The 25,301-nt window shown below is 37.9% G+C and overlaps 1 protein-coding gene across 6 annotated transcripts in view; it reads left to right on the top strand.

Moving 5' to 3' along the window:
* The first annotated feature begins 209 nt into the window (after window positions 1–209).
* SLC15A2 (solute carrier family 15 member 2) overlaps window positions 210–25,301 on the top strand; it is a 131,966-nt gene continuing 106,874 nt past the window's right edge. For 3 of the 6 annotated variants that reach the window (XM_069555407.1, XM_069555389.1, XM_069555441.1), the window contains exons 1-13: window positions 210–1,026; window positions 2,875–2,962; window positions 3,768–3,909; window positions 10,676–10,768; window positions 12,124–12,223; window positions 14,544–14,634; window positions 14,893–14,970; window positions 20,688–20,770; window positions 21,172–21,258; window positions 21,431–21,520; window positions 21,613–21,657; window positions 22,930–22,962; window positions 23,685–23,773. In XM_069555407.1, the coding sequence (XP_069411508.1) occupies window positions 922–1,026; window positions 2,875–2,962; window positions 3,768–3,909; window positions 10,676–10,768; window positions 12,124–12,223; window positions 14,544–14,634; window positions 14,893–14,970; window positions 20,688–20,770; window positions 21,172–21,258; window positions 21,431–21,520; window positions 21,613–21,657; window positions 22,930–22,962; window positions 23,685–23,773 (1,124 nt within the window). In that variant the 5' untranslated portion in view covers window positions 210–921. Of the gene's footprint in view, window positions 1,027–2,874; window positions 2,963–3,767; window positions 3,910–10,675; window positions 10,769–12,123; window positions 12,224–14,543; window positions 14,635–14,892; window positions 14,971–20,687; window positions 20,771–21,171; window positions 21,259–21,430; window positions 21,521–21,612; window positions 21,658–22,929; window positions 22,963–23,684; window positions 24,791–25,301 lie in introns of those variants that run through there. The other 3 variants (XM_069555396.1, XM_069555416.1, XM_069555424.1) reach the window with 3 other exon arrangements.

Raw genomic sequence — 25,301 nt, forward strand, 5'->3', positions numbered from 1 at the left:
ATAACTGGTTCATAATTTTTACACAAATCAAATTTTATTTACAGATGAAATGATAGGTTCATCTTGAAGTAAGAAAGTTACAACACAGAGAATGAATTTTAAAAGAAGAATGATTCCCAAATGTATATCACTGAACTTTTCCTTTTGTTTTCTTTAGCTCCACCTCTTTAATTGCTTATAAGACATTTCCAGTTGAACTTTACTATGTTGAAAACCAAAAATTAGCATTTTTTTGTATCTCTCCAAGTTCACTTTGGAGATAACTTTCCCTTTTCAATGCATTTCAATTCCCCTACATTCCTATGTTTCTATTTCCATAGCTTCCATTCCTAAGTAATAACCATAGGCATTACTGATACTAATCTATCCATAACAGCATAGTGAAAATTCCAGATCTGCCACTTGATGGCCACATGACTTTGGAAAAATTTCAATCTCTTGAGATATTAGTTCCTGTAAAGTGAGGATATTAGTAACAATAAGAACATGAAGATAATATATGTGTGTATACACACACACACACACACACATATACAATAGGTGTGTGATAAATGGCAGCTATTTTTACTCTGAAATCAGTGTTTAAATCTGTGTTCCAGGCTATGTCTGAGGCATTATATTTCTAACTACTTTTTACTCATGTGCAGTTCTCCAGCATTTTACAGTATCTCACTTTCCCATGCTTTACCTTTCACATAAACATTCTTTTAAACTAGTCTCTGAGACCCAATAGGTTTTTTTTTTTTTTCATATAGCTTTCTGCTTCTCAGGAAGCTGCTTAAGCCCGACACCCACAGGGTTAAGATTGGTTGCTGAAGCCACCCCCTCTTCCCCTCCCAGTCCCCCTTTTCACAGTAGTCTGGCAGCTGTCCCAACTGCCTACCAAAGCCAAATGCTTGAAGAGAGAGAGAGGAGCCAGCCATGAATCCCTTCCAGAAAAATGATTCCAAGGAAACTCTTTTTTTACCTGTCTCCACTGAAGAGGTACCACCTCAACCCCCCAGCTTTCCAAAGAAGCCATCTCCGGTGAGTCCTGGGATTCATCTCTGCCTCTTGACAGGAACACAGACATACTCTGTTGGTTCTCCTTGGTCCCTGGAGCTTCAGGCTGAGCTGTATTAGAGTATTAAAAACTATTCTCTCTTGGAGTTAGAATGAACCTATAAACCAGATTTAAACAGGAGTTTCTTTCAATTTAGGAGAGAAAGCAGCAGAAGGCGGTGGTCAGAGTTCTTCAGTGGGTATCCAGGACTTGGCTGTATTTCATTGTATAATCTGAATTTCTCTGGGGTGGAAAAAAAAGCACTTTGCATGTCCAGGGAAACTTGGCAAGTACTCCTTTCTGGAGAACTGTGTGTGATTGTTCTTTCTTTACCAAAAAAACCTCCAAAACTTCAGCCTTTAGTTTCCCCTGTACACAGAGTCTGTGCTGCACACCAAGAGAAGTTTTAGAATAGATCTAGTCTCTGTTATTGTGTTTCAGTTTACAGTGGGTGAAAGGACAGAGAAACAGGGAAGTAATAATGTTTTAAATTATATATTAATACTTGTTAAAACATTTCCCAATTCTTTTTCAATCCTCATATCAAAATCCTGTTAAGTAGAGAGGGTATAGTAATACTAGCCAGTATTTACTTAGTTCTTACTTACAAGCAAAGAAGTAGCAGTATTCTAGAGGTGGGTAGTTTCTTTGGAATAACAAAATTGAAGTATAAAGCCAGGTTTAATGACATGGCCTGGAACAGTGTGTTAACACAGTCAGTGACAGTGTTACATAGCTAATAGAAGCCGTGTTAACCAAACTTCAGGCTTATAATTCTCAAGCTGTGAGCCAGGAAAGTAAGAAGACTATTCACTGTGTCTTTTAAGAAAGTTTTTTTAAAATCATACATTAATGGATATTAATACTTTGGAGGGTTGTTTATGTATATCCATATATATCTATGTGGATAAAAAAAAAACAAACACATTACTTTATCAATCATTTATTTAGTTGTATATCTTCTGGTCCCAAATAATTTGAGGCTACTTACCAAAATGCATGTATATCTTATGAATAAGGAAAGGTAATAAAAAATCTCATGATTTGATTGAACCGAGGCCACGTATCTCCATCCCTTTCTCATGTTGGTTGGGCTATCGTAATGAGGGATTTGAAGTAAAACATGATATTCCTTTTATTCTGACTGATACAGTGCATGCAATAGCATAGTCCTTTTAATTCCCAAAAGGATTAGCATGAAAATATTATAGAATCTGTTTCATGGAACAAATGGACATTTAATTTGAAAAGGTTTAAGAAATCTCTGCCAAAGGTTAAGGTGATCAATCATCTTAATCTTTAACAATCTGTATTGGGCTCTGTTGCTGTCAGGAAGCCTTCATATTGCTAGGATTCCTCCCATCACAGTGAATGGGGCAAGTGGGGACAGAAAGGTTAATCCACACTGTAGAGCTAAGCAGGGTACTGACATCTGAGTGTAACTACCTGGACATCAAGTGTTCCAGAGGCCAACTCTTTGTTATGTTCCTAGAAATAAGGATGATTATTCTCTTGCCCAGTGCCCCAGGCTTTCCATTTAGTACCTGTGGGAAGATGAACAGGTCTTAGTGTCTGTATCAAGAAGTGCCTGAGGAGCTCCATATTAAATGTTTGAGGGACAAAGGAATATTCAGAATAGCTTCTTTGACTGCTAAATCAGCAATGCAAGCACTTTTAGTAGGATACTGACCGTTCCATGAAGAGTAGGGACCATTGCTTCTTCACGTGACCTATCATGATGACTTTAATGGTTTTTTCTGTTGCAAAACAGTATATTGGTCTAAATATGGAAATATTGTTCATGCTTGAACCAGTGTCTTTTTGTTTCCTAGAAAATCTGTGGCTCCAACTATCCACTGAGTATTGTCTTCATTGTGGTGAATGAATTCTGTGAGCGCTTTTCCTATTATGGCATGAAAGGTAATTTTGTATCTCCCAGTCCTACTTTTCTCCACTCACTGTCACCCCATGTTTGTAACAATCTGTCTTATATGCACTTATTTCTCTTATCTACTCTTTACCTTCATCCAGCTGGTCCTTTCCTTTGGCGAAGACTTCCAAAAAATGCCTGGTGGGATTTCACCTTCTAACTCGTACAGACCAAGAACAAAAAAGAGTAGTGAAAACCAGAACACAGTCTATGAGAATATAAGTGGAAAAACTCATCAGCAGCATTCCATTCTTAATTTTTGTTCCTTAGATCTATGGATTATATTGTTGCTGGGAAGGAGAAGGAAGGATTATTAGATATTAGATAAAGATAACATTAGGCCATGTTATCTTTCAGATTGGCCTAAATGATGCTATGTGCATAAACACTGAAGGGAGGAGTATTGCAGTGCCTCAGTCCATAAAGCATCTGCCTGCAATGCGGGAGACCATGGAGTAATCCCTGGGTTGGGAAGATACGCGGGAGAAGGAAATGGCAACCCATTACAGTATTCCTGCCTGGAGAATTCCATGGACAGAGAAGCCTGATGGGCTTCAGTCCATGGGGTCACAAAGAGTTGGACATGACTGAGTAACTAACACACACACACTAAGCACAGCCCCTTTCACCCTCACAACTCCGAGGGACCCTGCTTCTGCTCCTCAGAAGTTACTACTGATAGGAGTGCTGAAGATCAAGATCAACTGCAAAGACCCTATCAAATGCTCTTTTCCTCCATAAATCATTTTAATGCATCTACCATGTTTTGTCCTTTTTTTTTTTTTTTTGCTTTAGCTGTGCTGACCCTGTATTTCCTGTATTTCCTGCATTGGAGTGAAAACACTTCCACATCTGTGTACCACGCCTTCAGCAGCCTCTGTTACTTCACTCCCATCCTGGGAGCAGCCATTGCTGACTCATGGTTGGGAAAATTCAAGTAAGGATGGTGGGAAGTCACATTTCCAAGAAGCTTCACAGATTAAACATGCAGAGAGTATCACTTCTAGCCTCTTGCTTCCAAGCAAGAATATACTTGTGTCTTCCATGATAAATAAGAATCTCTCTCAGACTGACAATATAGAAAGGTTTTGTCTCTTCATTATCAGTTTTTCCAATATTTTTATACCCTTTTCAGTCAGGAGGGGTTTTTTCTTGTATTTAATTTTAATCTTCCGTTCTGAAGTTTAAGACCAATTCTTGTTCTGATCTCAGGTGGTAAGATGGCTACCCACAAGAAAATGTATAATTAAATGTTGTTATTTTATATACTATCCATCTCTCCTCCAGACTGAGTCATTTCAGCTTTTTTAGTATCTTCTTATAAGTCCTTCTTTTCAGCTCTTTTACCATCTCTGATTCTCTTTTCTAATCTCCTTCTGTAGGTTCTTTCTTAAAACTATAGTAAATATTTTCATGAGTTAGACTAATAGTCTGTTCATTTCAATATCTTTTAAGTCCCTAAAAATAGCACCAAGAGATGTTTGGGGATAATGTTATAGTTGTCATCTATAACATCATTCTCATGGGACAGAGATGGATCTCAGGTATCCATCACTCAGGTATTTTCTGTGGAGTTGTCATCTACGGAATTGTCTAAATTAGCATTTCTCAAAGTGCATTCTGTTGAAAATTTGTTGTATAGGATCTAAAGAATGTTATGTAGGAACATAAAGCTCTCATAGTCAAATAAGTTTGGGAAAATGCTAGACTGAATAAAGCTAAAAAGGTATCTTTACTGCATGACTTCTTATAGCCTTTAACATGAAATTAATATTATAAAATCTCCAAGAGGTTATGATAGGTAGCATTTCCCAAACTTGTTTGACTGTGAAATATTTTTTCAGGGTATCTTGGAGACCGAGTGTTCCAAGGAGTTGTCTTTAGTAAAGACTGGTTTCTATCTCACTTTAGCCTAGATATATCCATTATTCTAAAGTATTTATTCAGCACCTAATGTAGTGCTACAGCCACAACACTGTACTAAATAGTTTCTTGACTTGGGAGAGAGATGGCAGGTGCCTGAGTTCTATGTGTGCTCCTTATGTAGTAGTAGTCACTGAGTCCATCCAGATAGAAGGATGGCACTATATGTAGAAAAAAGCATAAGCCATGGTATGGTCTTCATTCAGTTATAGAATAAAAGATTCATATTTATAGTATTTTATTTTAAAAATGACTGCTTTGTAAAAAGTATAGCTCTGGGATTTGGTGAACAATAGCTTCCTGACTATTTCAGAGGAAATTTGGCCATCTCTCCTTGTACCCTCAATCTCAACCCTTAATGAGGTAATTTTAATTATTTTGAATTTGTTTTTATTGATGTATAACTTAAGTATACAAATCTGAAAGGCTTAAGTATACAACTGGATGAATTTTTACAAATGTGTCACCATCACCTAGGTCACTCTCATTGGTATCTTTGTACCCTCAATATTTCCATCTCTTGCCTTCAAATTCTTCTTCAGAGATAGTCTTGTCCTAGAAATAATGGCAAATATCTTATGGCTGTAAACAAAAAAATTATTATTAACCTTTCTTTTTCTATCTTCTTTATCACTACCTGCAAAATTTTAAAAGAATCACTTAATATTTGTTGCCTTCCTTTCTCACTCTTCATTATCACTCCTTTGGCTCAGTTCAGTCACTCAGTCATGTCCAACTCTTTGCAACCCCATGAACCACAGCACACCAGGCTTTCCTGTCCATCACCAATTCCCAGACTCCACCCAAACCCATGTCCAATGAGTCGGTGATGCCATCCAACCATCTTATCCTCTGTCATCCCCTTCTCTTCCTGCCCTCAATCTTTCCCAACATGAGGATCTTTTCAAATGAGTTAGCTCTTCGCATCAGGTGGCCAAAGTATTGGAGTTTCATGCTTCAACATCAGTCCTTCCAATGAACACCCAGGACTGATCTCCTTTAGGATAAACTGGTTGGATCTCCTTGCAGTCCAAGGGACTCTCAAGAGTCTTCTCCAACACCACAGTTCAAAAGCATCAATTCTTTGGTGCTCAGCTTTCTTCACAGTCCAACTCTCACATCCATACATGACCACTGGAAAAACCATAGCCTTGACTAGATGGACCTTTGTTGGCAAAGTAATGTCTCTGCTTTTCAATATGCTATCTAGCTTGGTCATAACTTTTCTTCGAAGGAGTAAGCCTCTTTTAATTTCATGGCTGCAGTCACCATCTGCAGTGATTTTGGAGCCCAAAAAATTAAAGTCTGACACTGTTTCCACCGTTTCCCCATCTATTTCCCATGAAGTGATGGGACCAGATGCCATGATCTTCATTTTCTGAATGTTGAGCTTTAAGCCAACTTTTTGACTCTCCTCTTTCACTTTCATCAAGAGGCTTTTTAGTTCCTCTTCACTTTCTGCCATAAGGGTGGTGTCATCTGCATATCTGAGGTTATTGATATTTCTCCCGGCAATCTTGATTCCAGCTTGTGCTTCATCTAGCCCAGCATTTCTCATGATGTACTCTGCATATAAGTTAAATAAGCAGGGTGACAATATACAGCCTTGACATACTCCTTTTCTATTTGGAACCAGTCTGTTGTTCATGTCCAATTCTAACTGTTGCTTCCTGACCTGCATATAGATTTCTCAAGAGGTCTGGTATTCCCATCTCTTTCAGGATTCTGACAATTCTGACAAACCAGAGATCAAATTTCCTCTTAGAGAGAGGAAATTCCTCTCTCTAAGATCACTGGTAATGATGCCATCAAACTGAGTGATCTTTTTAAATTCTTATTCATGTTGAGCATTTTAGTCTGTTTATTGCTCCTATATTCTTGAAACTTCCTGGGCTTCTCTAAGACTGTATTTTCTGGTTCTTTTACTTTTTGGATTCTTCCAAGTTTGGCTTATTTATTTATTTATTTATTTTTGCTTATTGTTTACTACACTCTTTCCTGAATGTAGGCATTTCCCCAGTGTATACCTTTTACCCTTTTCCCTTTCTCCATATTTTCCCTTAGCAAATTCTGTGGTGTCAATTTTAGCTATATGTGATGTCTCCTCAAACTCTATAATCTTAACCTATCACTCAAGCCCCAAGTATGCATTGTAATTGCACATTATCATTTATTTCTTGGATATTCCACCTTATCCTCTCTCCTAGCTTCCCTATACTTCTGCATCCAATCAATTTTTAAATTCTACCAATTCTGTTTCTATAGTATATCTCATATTCTTCCTACCTCAACACTGAGTCACCACTACTCCAGTTTTGGTTGTCTTTAGCCTCTGAACTGGACTGTTATAATGGACATGTGTGACATTTTCATTGTTTCCCATAATATTTGTTCATAATTGAATCCTTGCACTACTGTCAAATTAATTTTCCTAAAAGAAATCTCCATTCATATTACTACTCTGCTCAACATTTCTGCTAACACGCTGTCTACTAATCTCATCCAACTTACCTTTCTGCTCTTATTGTCATACTTACTCCCTTTCAAGAATGTCCAATAGATGAACCAGATACTAATATTTACCTAATGATAGCCAGGAACGTCTCTTTTCCATGTCTGTTTGCATAGTTTCTACTTCACAAAATCTCTTTCTTCCCCAGCCTTCCACATCCAAACTCTTTAAGGCTCAGTTCACATGCCACCTATGCAATGGAATATCCTCTGCCCCTTACTTTTCACCACTAACCAGAATTAATCTAATATTCTCTGAACTCCCTATTTTTCACCCTCACATGACAAATTCTCTCATAATAACTATGTGTATATGAATCTAATATCTTCTTCGAAACACTTAGAAGACAGCCTCATTTATAATTTTCTATCCATAGCACTTAAAACAGTGCCTAGTACATAGGAGGCCCACAAAAAACATTTCAGTTCATAAATGTATTCACCCTCAGATGAACATAGGCAAAAGACTGAGGGTAGGTGTGGGCAGGTGTGAAGATGACTTTTATTTTGTTGTGGGTATTGTGGTTGCTTTTAAAATAACAAAATTCTTTGAGGGATGAATAGGTATCTCTTTCAGAGGAAAGTGGGTTGGAGAAAACATGAATAACTTGTTCTTTAGGGATGTGTGGGGGTGTGGTAAGCTCACATGTCCAAAGACAATGATGACAAAAACATGAACAAACTAGTATTTCAGACTCTTTTCCTTTTCTTCAGAAGTTAGCTGCGGATGAAAAATTTCCCGTAACATTAGAAACATTGCTCAGACCTTCAAACCACAATTTTCTGAATTTAATACAAACATATATTAAAGGTCCTTCCTCTATTTGAAGTCCCAGAATCCTAGCTTTGTTAAGAGAAAATGGGCGCCCACGGTCCCTGACTTTTGTACAAGGAACTCACTGTGTCAGGAGAGAGGTGAAACTTCCTTCAGGGCTACATGTAGGAGAGAGTAGCCAGTAGATACACAATGAAAAACAATTTTTTAAACATGGATACTGGCTTTTTACTGTTTCTATAAGTATCTACTGAGAAGGTTAATTACATGCTCAGATGCTATTTTTGATGCCAAGTTGCTTTTAAGAGAGAATAACATTTTTAGTCATAGTCCCTGGTGTTGGTTTATACCTTGTGACCTGTGCCTGTCAGTCTGATCTCCTGATCATGGCAATCACTAAAAGCCACTCTCTTAAGTGTGTCTTGCCAAATATACTTTTGGATGTCTTTTCTACACTTCCTCTTTCTCTGAGTGGGTCTATAGCATATCCCTCCCCCTGTCTTTTTTGTCTGGTCAGAGCTGACCCTCTTTATGCTAGGTCTCTTCCTTTGTCATAGCAGGTCTCTGCCTATTGCACATACTCCTTCTCAGTTCCTAAACTCTAATTTAGAATGTCTCTGGCTTTTATATTCTTATGGAGAAATAAAATTTAAAACTTCATCCTTTTCCCTTTCCTTTTTCCACATTAACTTGTTCATAAAACTGAAGGAATGCAGACTGTAAGAAAGAAGTTCTAGACCTAATTCTAATCCTAATTAGCATGGCACTTTAAAAATGTCCTTTGACTTCTCTGCATTTCACTTGCCTCATTTGCAATGGAATACTGAAGTCTGTCTGAAGCAGATCTCTGTCCTGTGGTTAGGACTGTAATATCCCCAATGACAACTGCATTTCAAATGCAGAATTTCCAAGTCTCTCTTGACTTCTCTCTTCTTCTGTTTAAGCTCTCTGCTGTTAGCTTCCTCACTTATATTCTTCATATTTTAGACTAATTCCTTGAATCTTTCACCTGGAAGGTAGCTTGTTTTTCTTTTAAGGCAATTAGACTTCTCTCACTTGTTTAGTCCAACAATCTGATATTGCCCTGATCTCCCAACACAGGCTATCACTCCAGCTCAGACTCCTTTTGTTTTTTCTCTGTGATGATTTAGCATACATCATCTATTTTGTGTTCATAATAGTTGGCCTTTTCTCAGTCACTTTTTATTCCATTTCTTTCTATTCATTCTTTTTGTTCCAATGAAGAAAACTTTTCTCCAGAAGACACTACAAGGCCTTTTAGGAAAACCTATCCCTTCCTTTTTCTTATCTCCTATTTCGCATTATAAACCCTCTAAGATCCTTTCCCTGGTGAGCCAGCCTAGGAATATTTGGCATTTAGAATGAGAAATCTACATCCTGAGGTTTCTGGTGTCTCCAGCCTCTCTTTGCTATCTTCATCCCATTTTTTTGTATTCCACTTTAGCACATGGTACTTTAAAATTTGCAGAAGTAAGCAATATAATTTCTAAGGTTCCTTCTAGTATTAATATTCTACTTATATGTAAAGAGAATCTGGTGTCCCAATACACATAATACACATTGTATATTTGATAGCTTGCCATGTTTCAGTGTGTGTATCTCAACGCAGGTTCCTACTGGAATTCCTCGCTCTTCCACTTACTAGTTGTCATTCAGATCTTTTTTCTGAAAAACAATATAACGTTTGGGAGGAATGGATACATGTATATGTATGGCTGAGTCCCTTTCTTTGCTGTGCACTTGAAACAACGTTAGTTGGCTATATGCCAATAAAAAATATAAAATACTCCAATATAAAATAAAAATTAAAAAAAGAAAGAACAACATAACAATAAGTCCCTATCAACTGCATGAGCTATATATCACTGAACAGTCTGTTCAAACGCCTTGGCTCCTTTCTTACCCTTGCTAAATAGTCCATGAGGAAACTGTGGTGGGGATTACAATAACCCAAGTGTTCAGGTTAAACCCTTTACCTCTTTATCCCAGTGACTGTGTTTAAAGAAAGTCCTTTGTTCCCTTATTTTCCTGTTTATGTGATTCTTTCTTGACCTTTATGGGTTTCTACAATCAAAGACATTCCTTGGGAAAAAAACCTCAGGTCAAACATATCCTGTTCCTCTGGTTCTCCTTTCTTAAAACATTATCTCTCACTACAGATCAAACCTGTTCATGATATATCTGTACAAGATCAGGGATTCTCTGTGTGGGGTAGGTAGGGAAAAACAGAAAGCATGAGAAAAGAATGTCCCTAATGCTATAGGGTGAAGAGTTACTGTCCCTTTTTCTAGTCTGTTTGCTTTATTCACCAGTATTATTTATATTTGCATTTCTCATATAATTCTTCCCCCCTCCACCCCTTCCTCCTCCTGCTCCATTTATCCTGACACTGAGAACAGTATGAACTCTGAGTCTGTATTGCTCAAATCTCTGAATTCTGTTTGTAGACTGACTGATTTAACTTTTTCAACAGGACAATCATCTATCTCTCCTTGGTGTATGTGCTTGGCCATGTGATCAAATCCATGGGTGCCTTACCAATACTGGGGGGACAAATGTTACACACGTGAGTAAAATCATGTAAATCATGTAGATATCATGTAATCATGAACCTCCTCATTGGAAAAGAGCCGCTTTCCTCCATTGGACTGGTAAATGTTTCATGCATTCATTATAGACGTTTCTCTGTCTTACTAGAGATGTCTCTTTATTTTACAACCGACTATTTTATTGGGCTTCCCTGGTGGCTCAGAGGTTAAAGTGTCTGCCTACAATGTGGGAGACCTGAGTTCGATTGCTGGGTTGGAAAGATCCCCTGGAGAAGGAAATGGCAATCAACTCCAGTATTCCTGCCTGGAGAATCCCATGGACAGAGGAGCCTGGTGGGCTACAGTCCATGAGGTTGCAAAGAGTCGGACACGACTGAGGGACTTCACTCACTATTTTATTATACCAAATTGGTTAAGAAAAAAATATTTGACTAGTTGAACTCTTTCCTGCTTTATCTGAGCTCATTTGTTGTTATTAAATATCTGGGGACTTGTAGAATACTCAGTTAGCATCCTTTTCACAGAAACTCTACATATACTTGAAGATATGAAAATCTTCATGCCCTCCGTATTCCTTCACCTGTTCACCCATCCACACATTGTACTTTAACAGAGTTTCAAAAAAATGTCTGTGATAATTCTTTATAGTATATTGTAGAATTCATATTCAAAGCTTGAATGATTTCCATTTATGAGTAGTCCCATATATTCCAGTTGCTTTGTCCCTCTTTGTTAAGTTATTGATGTTTATGATGCCAGAGAATCTTGATAGGTTCTGACGTTTGTTCGTTCAGTCAGAGAGGATTAGATTTGTTCATGAAGCAGGTTATATATATTTGTGTTTATAATGTGGCTAAACATGTATTTTCCAGTGAGTTAAGAATTGTGTTTGAGATTTAATGGATATTAGACACCTTATTATTGTTGTCCCATCAGAAATCACTGACATTTCTTCCATTAGTTATGACTAACTTAAGATTTTATTTTGTGGCTACTAAGAATATGTAGGATAAAAGTTCACAAGGTCTTTCTATTGACATGTCCCTTTGACTATGACGATATCGAGAACAGTCTTAACTCTGGAGTTCCTTGAGTATTGGCTTCTATATGTTGCACGCGTAAGGTAAATGAAACTATCAGGGACAAAATCTTCCCATGTAATGATACTTTCTGGCAGCAACTCAAGGATTATGAAGATTATAAGTGCTCCTGAGTCTCTCCTAGGAGGAAGCCATTGGGAAGTGCCTGCAATATAGAAATGTGAAGGAGGTCATGCCCTTGTACACATATTTTTTCTCTTATAGCTCTATATTCCATTTCTACAGTTGTGTTTAGTATCAATATGGTTAGTACTCTCACATTTCCATTTCAGAGTCCTGTCGATGGTCGGCCTGAGTCTAATAGCTTTGGGGACAGGAGGTATCAAACCCTGTGTGGCAGCTTTTGGTGGAGACCAGTTTGAAGAAAAACATGTAAGAGTCTGGTCATTTCTGTATTTTCAAGAATTAGAGCAGGCATTAAATGACAGGTAGTGATTTGCCAAGATTGAAGTGATCCAGTAGTTAGAACATATCCGAGTAGTGTTCAGTGCTGGGTACTGATCATTAATAAAGAGAAAAATGGAAACATTTCAAAGGAATATGACCAGGACTAAAAAGATGCAGCTTAGGAAGAAAAGTTGATGGTAATGAAGATACTTAGACTGGATAAGATAAGACTTGAAAGAGAATATTATAATTATGTATAGATACTGGAAGTTGTTTAGTTACTCAGTCGTGTCCAACTCTTTGTGACCCCATGGGCTGCAGCACGCCAGGCATCCCTGTCCACGGAATTTTCCAGGCGAGAATACTGGAGTGGGTTGCCATTTCTTCCTTCAGAGGATCTTCCCAACCCAGGGATCGAACCTGTGTCTCCTGCATTGCAGGCAGATTCTTTACCTTCTGAGTTACTCCCTTTATATAGATATTGGAAGGATGTCAGTAACTAATTGGAGAAGGCAATGGCACCCCACTCCAGTACTCTTGCCTGGAAAATCCCATGGACGGAGGAGCCTGGTGGGCTGTAGTCCATGGGGTCGCTAACAGTCGGAAATGACTGAGCGACTTCACTTTCACTTCACTTTCCACTTTCATGCACTGGAGAAGGAAATGGCAACCCACTCCAGTGTTCTTGCCTGGAGAATCCCAGGCACGGGGGAGCCTGGTGGGCTGCCATCTATGGGGTCGTACAGAGTCAGACACGACTGAAGTGACTTAGCAGCAGCAGCAATAATTAATCCAAAGATTAATGAGAGAAAGCTATAGGAAGTTAGCCTTTCACTTTATGAAAGGAAAAACTTCAAATATTAATGAGTTCACTCTCACTTAAGGTATTTAAGAAGATACATGGTCATCACTTTGGGAATGGGAGGTAATGAGTAGTTTGGAGATGATATAAGCATCTCTAGCCTTGGGATTCTACAAAGGAGAAAATGACCATTTGGAATAAAACAGAATTAATTTCTTTAGATGATCCTGTCTTGATGATCCTTCCTTCTTTTCCTAGACACTTTCCACTGTCCATGGTGGGTGGGAGGCCAGTATAAATAAAGGTAAAAACATACCTGTTAAGGAAGCAGTGACAACTAGGCAAGGAAAATACTCTATTCTTAGATCAACCAACATTTCTAGCTTCCTCTTTTTACCTCTCAGTTTTCCTTTTTGATGGTCTTCATGTATCATTCCCTCTTCTATAGCTATTTATCATGTTTCTTTTATCATGTTTGTTTTTTACTCTCTGTTCTTTCTCTGTATCATGTCTTTCTGCATTTCTCTAACCTTTCAGACCCTGTGGGTTATTTTATATTCTTTATCTACCCAGGGGTTCATAGATTATAATTGCTTGCTAACCTTAGAGAAGTCACCAAACTCTGGCAAGTGGGATTCTATGCACAATGAATTCTACACATAGATGAATGGAGCAGGTTTAAATGGGGACCAGAAGAGGAAGCAGAACACACTATAAATGGAAAATGGAGATTGTGCTGATGTGTCAAGGGAGTCGGAATGAAGCACAGACATGCATAATGAATAAAGTGTCAGCAACTTTATTTGAAAGCTGCTTCATTTTGTACATGCTCCACAAAGATATTTCAGTAATAGGACAAACCCACTTCCAAGTTTCCACTGGCCACTGCCCAGCCCACAGACTTTCTTTAATAGTCTCTGGCAGACTTCCCATGAGCATTAGGTAAATTATTCTGTTTGGTCAACAATTTACTCAACTGTTTCATATTCTAGTCCTATTCCTACCACACATTCCACAAAATCTATTATTTAACTCAGCCACTCAATCACTAACTTAATTCAGTTTAATAAACATTTACTGAGTCTAATATAAGACAAGTGCTATGCTAGTGATGCTTGTGAGGATTACAGAAAATAATAAGGTTTTTTTTTTTGTGCTCTCAAGGAACTCTCAACCTACTGAAACAAATTTAATACAGAGACTAATACTAGAATAAACACTATAGGACACAATACATAGACATAGTATACAAGATGATCATTTTTGCCAATATAAAAGGGTAAAAAAATGTTAAAGATGATTGCACTAGGCTGTGAAAGGTAGAGAAATGTTTATTTGGGGTCAGCAAGATATGTGTTAAAATATCTAATATGACATTCACATACTATGGAAGCAGTATCTGAATCAGTATATGTACCTCTTAATGAGTCTGAAGAGGTGGGGGTGGACCAAGGAGGCACATTGAACTGATGATTTGTCCTGTCTTGGCTTTTTTTTTTTCAGGTAGAGGAACGGACTAGATACTTCTCAGTCTTCTACCTCTCCATCAATGCAGGGAGCTTGATTTCTACATTTGTCACACCCATGCTGAGAGGTTGGGATCTTTTCTGAGGGCCTCTGTATAAGCTTTATTCTGGCCAGCCAGAAATCCATTCAAGGCTTCTTACTGTCCATCTTCTCCTTTTATACGAGTTTTTAATCTTGATTTGTCTGGCCCAAAAGAAGGATTATTGGATTAGGTGTTGGGAGGAGAGAAGATGGCTATGTCTATGACCTCAAAAACCTGAGCTTATAGAACAGAACATCAAAAATTTAAGATTCAGGATTAATTTGGTTTTGTTTTTTCCTGTAGGAGATGTGCAGTGTTTTGGGAAGGACTGCTACGCATTGGCTTTTGGAGTTCCAGGATTGCTTATGCTGATAGCTCTTGGTAAGTGCAGTGGGGCAAAGGAAACTAATAACCACTGATGCCTTCCACGTGGAAAGCATGAGTAAGCACTATACACAAACTATTTTATTCAGTCCTCACACAAGCCTATTAGGTGTTATTGTAGGGGTTTTCCCTAGAAATTATAGATAAATTAACTGAATAAAGTTAGAAGCCTAAAAAAAAAATAGTGCCCACGGTTATATAACTAATAAGCTTCCTGAGAGTTTTAAAAAGACTGATCCTTGGATGCCATATAGGACCAATTAAATCAGGATCTCTGTGGGATACAGCCGTGGCATCTAAAATTTTTTAAGTTTCTAATTGTAGTCACAGTTGAGATGTACTGATCTACATTGCAATATATAGTGAAGCAAAGAAAATAATCCTTCCTCTCAAACCAGCTTATTTCATCTGATAACTATCTGGTAACTGGAAGATGTAAAAATTCTTTGGGCCTTTTAAAGCTTCTAGGGTTAGCTGTTTCTGCCCTGCTCTGCAATGCTTCCAAGAAGTTTGCTCCTGAGCAATGAGAATAAGAGGAGTTGGATAAGTAGGGGAAAACTGATGCAACTTAGATCAAGTGGCATTCTCTTTACCACTGAGAACCCAGCAATGGAAGAAGAAGAGGAATATATGTGTTGCTTAGTTTACACAGTCCAAGGGGAAACTTGGACATGATTGTTTCTAATCATTGACCTGGAAACCTGTTCTCACACTGAGCCTTTGGGTGACAGCCCCCTGGAGGATATCCAGTCCAAACACATAAAGAGCTCAATAAAGGATAAAGAGCCCAGAGGCTCACTGTTCCATCTGATTATTTTCAAATAGAGTTGGGGGGGTAATAATATTACTCAGGCAAGTTGCAATTCCAATTCCAAGGAAATTTATGTGTTAGTCCAGGGCCCAGTGATAATACATTCTGTTTCCTTCTCTCTTCAAAGCCAAATATATTCCTAGTTTTCCTGATTAGTACTATGTCTTTTTCTCTGGATCATTGCACAATATTATTTACATATCATAATAATTATGAAGATCAAAAGAGATGCTTCTGAAATGTTTACAAATTATGAAATGTTTAATTGAATGTTAAATGTTAAGTGTTAGCTGTCATCATTAGTTACTTCAGTTTTCTGGGTACTGATAAATCAGTTCTCTGATTTTTCACTATAATTTAATTGATTTGATTTTTTTCACTCACTAATTCATTCAGCAAACATCTATTTAATGAACAGTTAATGTGTCAGATTCTGTGTTAGGTACTGGGATTACGTTATTGAATTAGGTAGCTACAGAATTCATGCTTTCAAAGAATTTATTTGGTCCAGCAGGAGGAGGGAGACAGAGGAATAAACAGGATCTCTCAATATAGTATCATCACTGTCACAACTAGAGAAATACAGAGGAAGCTATAAGAACACAGAGGGATACCTAAGACGTTGAGGCTCAGAAAAGCTTTGCCTAAAGAAATGATAGGGAAGGTAAGACCTAAAGCATTAACAGCAGTTAATCAAAGAAGAGATTGAAAGTGAAACAGAAATATGACATGGTATCTATAAGACAAAGGGTTGAGAAATAGTATGATATATTTGAAGGCCTTGAAGGAATAGACGATAAAGAGGAGAAACTGACAGAAACCAGATAATGAAAGGCTTTTACCTTATTAAGGAATTAGCACTTTATCAGGAGAATAGTAGGGAGCTTCAAAAGGGTTTTAAATAAAGGAATGATCATTAGATGTTTATTTTTCAGTGGTATTTCTGACTGTAATGTGGAAAAAGAATGGATTAAGGATGAGACAAAGGATATTCTTTGTCTTGATTATTGAATTTTTGGTACTTCCTTAAATTTTGTGCTCAAGGTGAGTGACTACCTTAGCTCACCTTCTTCAGCACTGACAGAACTGACAAACTTGATATGATTAGATGTGTGAAAGTAAGAGAGAAGATAAGCCAGGACTGAATGCGACATTCTGACTTGAGCAAATGGGTGGATAGTAGGAGTACAGTCTAAGGGAGACTAGGCTTGGGGCAATACTAATGAATTTAGTTTGGACATGTAACATTTAGATGTTTTTGGAACATCTAATTGGGAGTACCAGACTTTTAAATCTGTATTTATTTGGAAATACAGGTTTAAAGTCCAGAATAAATGTCTGAGCTATAGATATAGAGCTGGAGCTATTAGTACATGGATAGCAATTAAGTCAGGAAAATAGATGGAATGACTAAGAGTATGATAAAGGAGAACAAGGATAGGACCTTGAGAAATACCAATATTTAAAAGACAAACAAATGAGCTAAGCACCAGGCATTAGAAATAAACAAGTTATGGCAACTATTTACAAGAAATTTTGTTGTCCTGGTGAAAAATTGAGTTCTCTTCACTGTGATAGTGCAGAAATAAAGATATCTACAAGGATGTACAGCAAAGGCAATAGTTAAGTTGCACTGAAGCCATTCAAATCAAGATTCACTAAAGAAAAGTTGGGAAAGGGCTCTCCAGGTAGGGAAAAAAAACTGCAAATGGAGAGGTAGAAAACAGAATGTGGCATTTTGAGAACCAGGGTGATTTCCATAATACCACAATCAGACCTTTAGGGGACAATCTCCATGGCATAAACCTTTAGAATAATGTTTCAAATTAGTATGGGAATGAGTCTTATTGTAATGAAAACTTCATAGTAATTATTTTCTCCAAGATATGGATTGTCGACTCTTGATGTATTTATATTATTAATATTAAATATTCAGCATTAAGCTTACTTTTATACAAGCCAGCATTTACTTATAAGTTGTTGTATTTCCTTTAAGATGAAAATGTGTTGACTCAAATTTTGTATTTGAATTAGGTAAAGGATTCAGCAGTTAGACAAACAAAAAAAAAACAGGTAAAGAGGGGAAAGCCCACAGATGAGACTAAAAACAAATGCGGGAAGTAATAGTAGTTCTACCTTGGATACCAAGAGGATTTCAGGAAGGGGATCATTCAGAGTAACAAATATTACTAACTGGGAAAGCAAGATAAGGGTGAAAAATGTCCATTAAATATGGTGACACAAAGGTCTTTGATTTGATGATATCAGTTATGGTAGATTGGTGGAGTTTCAAGAATAATTAGAACAGATTGGGAAGTGAATAAAATGAATGAAAGAGAAAACAGTAAGAATTTATAGCTGAAAGGTGACATGGAGTCAGGAAAGGATATTAAGCATGTTTGATTATTATTAGGAACACTCCAGTAAAGAAAGATGTTGGAGATGTAAGGTAAGACAGTATAATCAATATGAAAGCACACATGGTAGAATTGTATTTACACAAGAGGAGGAACATTACCTTCATGTAACTGGAGAGAGGAGGGGATGGGGATGGATACAAATATTAATAGATTTGGTGGCAGGAGTTGAGGGAGTTTTCATTTGAAGCCTTCTATTTTCTTTGTGAAGTAAGAGGCAACAAGGTCTACTAGTGGAAGTAAATGTTAGAGAAACTCAAGGTCCCTACCCATCTTCTTCAGTTAAGTGGCCTTCAAACTTAAGTGTGACCTTGTCAAGTTGATCACCTCACCTTCTTTTTATCACTCCATTGTCACATTTTAGACCAGAATTCCTGAGAAGTTCAGCCCCTTTCTAGGATCATTATTAGTTTCAAGAGCTGTCTATTTCCCATCCAAAATTTTCTACTTGTCCAGATACCTTTTTTATCAGCCCGCTTGTCTCTCAGGATTAGCATTCTTTATCTGAACTTTTTTTTTTAATCAACAATAAGAAGGCCATGGTAAGTGGTAAAGCATGCTATTTCGAGAAGTTTGGGAGAAACTCAGAGGATAATAAAGAAAAAGTGGTGGAGTGAGCCTGACAGAGAAGAATGGAGAAAGTAGAAAGTTAAGAGAGAAAAGTAGGGTGATTCAGGCATTCTGGATGTAAGGATATTGGAGATTGTTACTAGTCACTGAAGAAGGCATTTTTGGTAGAGGAGCTGCTAGAGGGACATCTTTCTTGCTGGAGCCGGGAAATCATTCAAGAGGGAAGTATATTGGAGATGGTACCAAAACGGAGGTTTCCCACAAATTTTAGTTAAATTTAATAAACTTTGGCCACCTGATGCGAAGAGCTGACTCATTTGAAAAGACCCTGATGATGGGAAAGATTGAGGGCAGGAGGAGAAGGGGACAACAGAGGATGAGATGGTTGGATGGCATCACCAACACAATGGACATGGGTTTTGGTAAACTCTGAGAGTTGGTGATGGACAGGGAGGCCTGGTGTGCTGCGGTTCATGGGGTCACAAATAGTTGGACACAACAGAGCGACTGAACTTAACTGAACTGAATACACTTGAAAAAAAAACCTTTCGATTTTATAATTGTAAAGTAATATCTCATTGCTGGTATGTGGAAAATGAAGTAAAAACAAGAAAATTAAATTCACTTACAGATAGCTATGGAGATGTGGTTAAAAGATAAAGATATGCGTTGAGAGAAAATGAGTTCAAAAACAGAAATAAAACAGAAAAGAATTGTTTTAGGAATAATGAATAGTAGTTAGAAGATACATTGGCAAATACAGAGTGATGAAAGGAAAAGTGGGAAGCAATTGGTTGTGGGGAACTCTGTTGCAGATAGGGGTCATGTCTTTTTTATCTTTATTCTCAGCAGTGTCAGGCAAAATGTGTGATGCAAAGATCAATAAATGAGGTCCTTTATGGTAGTTAAGAGTATAGATTTTTGAGTTGAAAGGCCTCAGTTCAAGAAGGTAGTTTCTGATCTTACTACCAAGCTTAAAAAGGAATTGAAAGAGGCATAACTTAGCAGAGGTGGGTTGAGGGTGGGGTGTCAGTGCTGGAAGGGAACACTGGGGTCTAGAATATGTTTTTTATCTGGTCTGAGTTACATGGGTGTGTTCACTTGTAAAAATTCATTAAGTTATACATCTATTATTTACTTGTTCTTCTTATATTTAATACAATTTATTTCATATCATTTAAAAGATTATATGAAAGTTTACTGATATCAAAAATAAATAATGAAAAACAGTGTAGTTTCTGGCAATTTCCGTCTGTGCAATCTTGCACAACTTGCTTAACTCCTTAATCCTTGATTTCTTTATGTGTAAAACCCTTTTCAGGTTAAATCAGTACTATTATGTAAAATGCTTAACTCTTTATATATAATAATAAACCTTCAAGAGATCATTAATGATAATAATAACCATCAGGATAATAATGAATTTGGGAAAATCCATTTCAGGAGTTAGGACTTATTAGGTAGGTCTTGGAAACAAGATTTTAATTTGGCAGCAGATAAGGAGAAACGAACAGGGATTAAGAAACTACTTGGTAGCCATTTTGAAAATAGAGGGTAGAAGTTGTGAGGTCCTATACGAGTCGTAGCCCTGGTGATGCAGAGAGGGGACAAGCAGGAAACACACTGAAGATAGAAGTTCAGTGAAAGTTGATAATATATTAGATGTAGAGATGAGCTAGAAGACGGAGAATTCAGAGGTGACTTTCATTTCTGTGATTACAGGAAAGTCTACACATTGACCATTTAATTTTTCTCTTGGCTCCCATAGTTTTTATGACTCCAAAGTCAGGGAGCATCAGTCAGTTTCCACCCTTTATGAGATGTGTCAATCATTCCTACATTTCAGCAGTGTGTCCTTAATGTTGACAACTAAATGTGCTGAATGAGAAGCTAAGAACTCTGTTTATCTACTGCAGTTGTGTTTGCAATGGGAAGCAAACTATACAGAAAACCACCTCCTGAAGGAAACATACTGAATCAAGTGGTCAAATGTATCTGGGTAAGTTCATGAATTGTTTGTCTGCCTTTTTCAATCACGAGGAAAGAAATGCTGTTCCGAGCCTACAGGCCTTCAAACATGGGTATACACTTTTCTCAATCTCTGCACTGCTTCTGTGACTTTTGGAAAGTGGGGTTGATCAAACATCACTCAATGCCTCTATTTAACCTTTAAGCTGAAAAGAATATCATTTTTAAAAACTGGCAAAAGTTTTCTAAAATGTAGTTACATATGTTGAAATTATATTTCACTGAAATTCAATGTGTGATGAAATCAAAAGGTTAGATTTAGTCACTCAAGAGTATGTGTGTCTAAGGGAAGATACAGTGAATTGGAAAAGGCAGGGGATGGGTGTTTTGTTTGTTTTTTTCCTCTCTTCTGATATCTATGCTCTGCCCTAGTTTGCCATTTCTAGCCGTTTTAAGAACCGTTCTGGGGACAATCCCAAGCGAGAGCACTGGCTGGACTGGGCAGCTGAGAAATACCCAGTAAGTTGAACTGCAGAAACATCTGATGCCTTCATAGAGTTTTTCCTAATAACCAAACTGATTCTCTTCTACTGTACTTGACCTCTGCTCTTCCTGTTCTGGGCCATTTCTACTCCAAGCGAGAAATCCTTAAATGCCAATTCAGCCTATTCCTTCTTCCTCCTCTTTGCAGAAGCAGCTCATTATGGACGTGAAGGCACTGACCAGGGTACTGTTCCTTTATATCCCATTGCCCATGTTCTGGGCGCTTTTAGATCAGCAGGTAAGAATAGTTCTTTTGGAAACTACCTGTTCTTCCAGCCCCTTCTCTCTCAAAGGAAAGGGATTTCCTCTAATAGCATCTGTTTGCCATAGGGATCACGATGGACCTTGCAAGCCACCAGGATGAATGGGAATTTGGTGAGTAGAAGAGATTTTTTCCAATATCATTTTCTTTTTAATCCACACTAAGGAAAAATTTCTTTGTGTTTTTGCCAAAAAAGTGACATAAGATTATGCCTTTAGCATGAAGTTACTGGGTAGGCAAAGTGAGTATTAAAAGACAGAATCTTATCTTTGAAAATCAGAAAGGTAAGGATGGAAAGGTTTCAGTGTATACAGGAAGCATTGAGACAATAGCAAATGAACTGATACAGAGTGGATAGTGATAGGGAGTGGATAGGGAGCAAATGAAGCCTGGGGAATGGATGTTTCCTTCCAACTATGCCCCACCAAAGCTCCCATCTTAGCTCAGTCAGTAAAGAATCTGCCTTCAATGCAGGAGACCTGAGTTTGATTCCTGGGTCAGGAAGCTCCCCTGCAGAAGGAAGTGGCAACCCACTCCAGTATTCTTGCATGGAGAATTCCATGGACAGAGGAGCCTGGCAGGCTACAGTCCATGGACTTGCAAGAGTTGGGCATGACTTAGTAACCAACCCACCACCACCAGGCACCCCAGGGCAAAACAGATTGCTGTGACAACACAGTTGGCCCAACTTCTCAGGCAGGGTTCACAGCAGGGATCTAGAGGTGGGATAGTTTGTTCATGGATACAGAAATAATGGGAAATTTTTAAACATAATTTTCTCTTTTTAAAATTTTCATTCATTGACAAATTCTTCTTTCATTTTTATTCCCACTGCCTAGATTATTGTATGTTCTCCTGCCATCTCACTTGTGAAGAAGGCAGGGTAGAATGATGCCAGGGTTTTATAAGCCAGTCTGTTTGGAGCTTGCCTAATATAATTTCATCTTTTCCCTTCCTCTGGCTGTCCAGGATTTACCATGGTTATCTTCCTTTTGATCCTCTGAAGGGTCAAACTTTAAAAACACTGTGTGTCGAGGGGAGACTTCACCCTAACCATGATACCTTTTTGTCCTTCACAAATTTACCGCCATGACTACAGTTACTGAGATTAATAAAAACACACTGACTCTATTCTCTCTCAAGTTAAAAAAGCATAGTGCACAGAAAATAAGATTCTCCCTTATGCCCATCTGCCTTCGAAAGCCATAGTCTAAGCCATTCTAGCCTATTCCCCCACATACCCTTACAAGGATAATAGTGGCTCTGAACCAAAGACCTGATGGATATTATCTTATGCTTCTCACCTGCTAATTATCAAGATTGTTGATCTAGGCTTTTTTTGTCTTTATGTCAGTATCTTCATGTGATTTGTTGTCATGTTTCAGGGTTTCTTTGTGCTTCAGCCTGATCAGATGCAGGTAGGAGACTTCTCTATATTCTTGGGTACTTATTTTTTCCCTTATCTATAACTTTACGTGTAGTAGGAGGATTACCAACCATAATTTGATAGGGTTTTTTCCTTTTATGCTGAGGAGGGCTAAACATAGTGATGAGAATATTCTCTTTAAGTCTCACACTTCTCTTTCATATCTTCTCTTAAGCAAGTAGCTCCTGCAAAAACTCCAGGGAGTTTTGAACTCACAGGAAAAGTGTAAACATTGGATTTTTTTTTTTCCATGTCAAGTATCATGTTGTCAGAGGAAGTATAACGCTTTGTTGTGTGAGCAGTGAATTCAGAAGCCCTGTTTATTGGTGACTTCCAGTTATTTTTAACTCTTTGTTTTGTTCAACAGTCCCCAGTTCCTTTTTCTCTCTTTCCTTTCTCCTGACCATGACATTTTTCCCTTGGTTGTGAAACTGGATAAGATCAGAGCAAATGGGAAGGAAGAACTCCTAATTAATTGACAGAAAAACCAGTGCAGAGTGAAACTTGTTCCTTGGGATATTTGGAAGCTAATGTGCTATGCAGGAGTAATACAGTCTTGGGTATAAAGGGACTGAAAGATGTGGAATCATTCTGTACACTGTGTGATGAAAGTGTGTTTGGATGTGAGAGAGTATGCACACACGCAAATGAAAGCACATGCTCACACTCATAATAGAACACTTGTAACTAATTCTTTTTACCATCGTGTTACAGGTGCTAAATCCCTTTTTGGTTCTTATCTTCATACCATTGTTTGACCTTGTCATTTATCGTGTGGTCTCCAAGTGTGGCATTAACTTCACGTAAGTGCTCACTATGGGCTTCCCAGGTAGCTCTAGTGGTAAAGAATCTGCCTGCCAATGTAGGAGAAATAAGGGACATGGGTTCAATCCCTGGGTCAGGAAGATTCCCTTGAAGAGGACATGGCAACCCACTCCAGTATTCTTGCCTGGAGAATCCCATGGACATAGAAGACCAACAGGCTACAGTCCACAGGGTTGCAAAGAGTCAGACATGACTGAAGCAACTTAGCACCATGCATACAAGTGTTCACTATGCCTATGTTACTCCAAATTGACTCAGAATTTGCCCAGTTTGATAAAGAGTCAGTATCTGTTCTGCTTAGTAATGATTTATTTTGGTTTATCATTTTTCTGCTTCTGTTTAACCACATTAGATTAAATGCCTATTAATACTGGAAGATGGGAATTAGATCTAATTAATTCTTAACTTAGAGAGTCCAAGTCATTACTGCAGACTTACATATGTGATGTTGAAAAGCTAGGAGTACACCTCATGGAAAGTCAAAAGTAAGTGATTAGTCTCCTAAACCAACTTGTTGCTTTGTACTTAAAAGTTGCCTCTTCAAAGCAGTCCAAAGTCTTTGATGATTAACTAATCTCTTTAAATCTCTTACTGTCCCTATGAAACAAATGAAGGACCTCATAAGAGTGGGGATAGAAACTGTCTTCCCCCTTTCTAAATATAAGTGTTATTCTTTGTGAAGTTTGACAGAGGAGGGTGTTAAGTCATCTATAATATCTGATTTAATAGCAATTTCCTTTTGATAATCATTTCATGTATTCAAATGACTTTTTGCCATTTACTCATTCATTGAGCACCAAGTGCTTTGTAAAAGCACAAATCTTGCTTCTAAGGAGTTTATCCTTTAGTAAGGGAGCTAGAAGGAGCAAGGTTATTGCACAAGATAAATTATGTTAATATGTTAAGCCTAAGAAGAGAAACAAAGTACCAGGAAATGCAGAGATGGAAGAGAGTGGCCAGCATCAAGAAAAAATTATAAAGAAGAGGAAAAGAAGGTAATAATATATAGTAACTGGTATATGGTAAATGTTCAATAATTCTGGCTATATTACTATTATTTTTGCTATTGTGATATAATAGATAGAAAAACCACCATAAATAAAGATGGAAAATTTGGTGTGTTACAAAGAATAGTTCAGTGTGACTCAAGTAAAGGTAGCAAGAAGGATACATGAAGGGGGGAGTACTAGGAAATACTTTGAAAGTAATTGAGAACAAATTAGGTAAGCTAAGGGGGTTTAGCGGAGAAGGCAATGGCACCCCACTCCAGTACTCTTGCCTGGAAAATCCCATGGATGGAGGAGCTTAGTAGGCTACAGTCCATGGGGTCGCTAAGAGTCGGACATGACTGAGTGACTTCACTTTCACTTTTCACTTTTCATGCACTGGAGAAGGAAATGGCAACCCACTCCAGTGTTCTGGCCTGGAGAATCCCAGGGACAGGGGAGCCTGGTGGGCTGCCATCTATAGGGTCGCACAGAGTCGGACACGACTGAAGCGACTTAG

This window comes from Ovis canadensis, chromosome 1 (genome assembly GCF_042477335.2).
Source record: "Ovis canadensis isolate MfBH-ARS-UI-01 breed Bighorn chromosome 1, ARS-UI_OviCan_v2, whole genome shotgun sequence".
Lineage (NCBI taxonomy): Eukaryota > Metazoa > Chordata > Mammalia > Artiodactyla > Bovidae > Ovis > Ovis canadensis.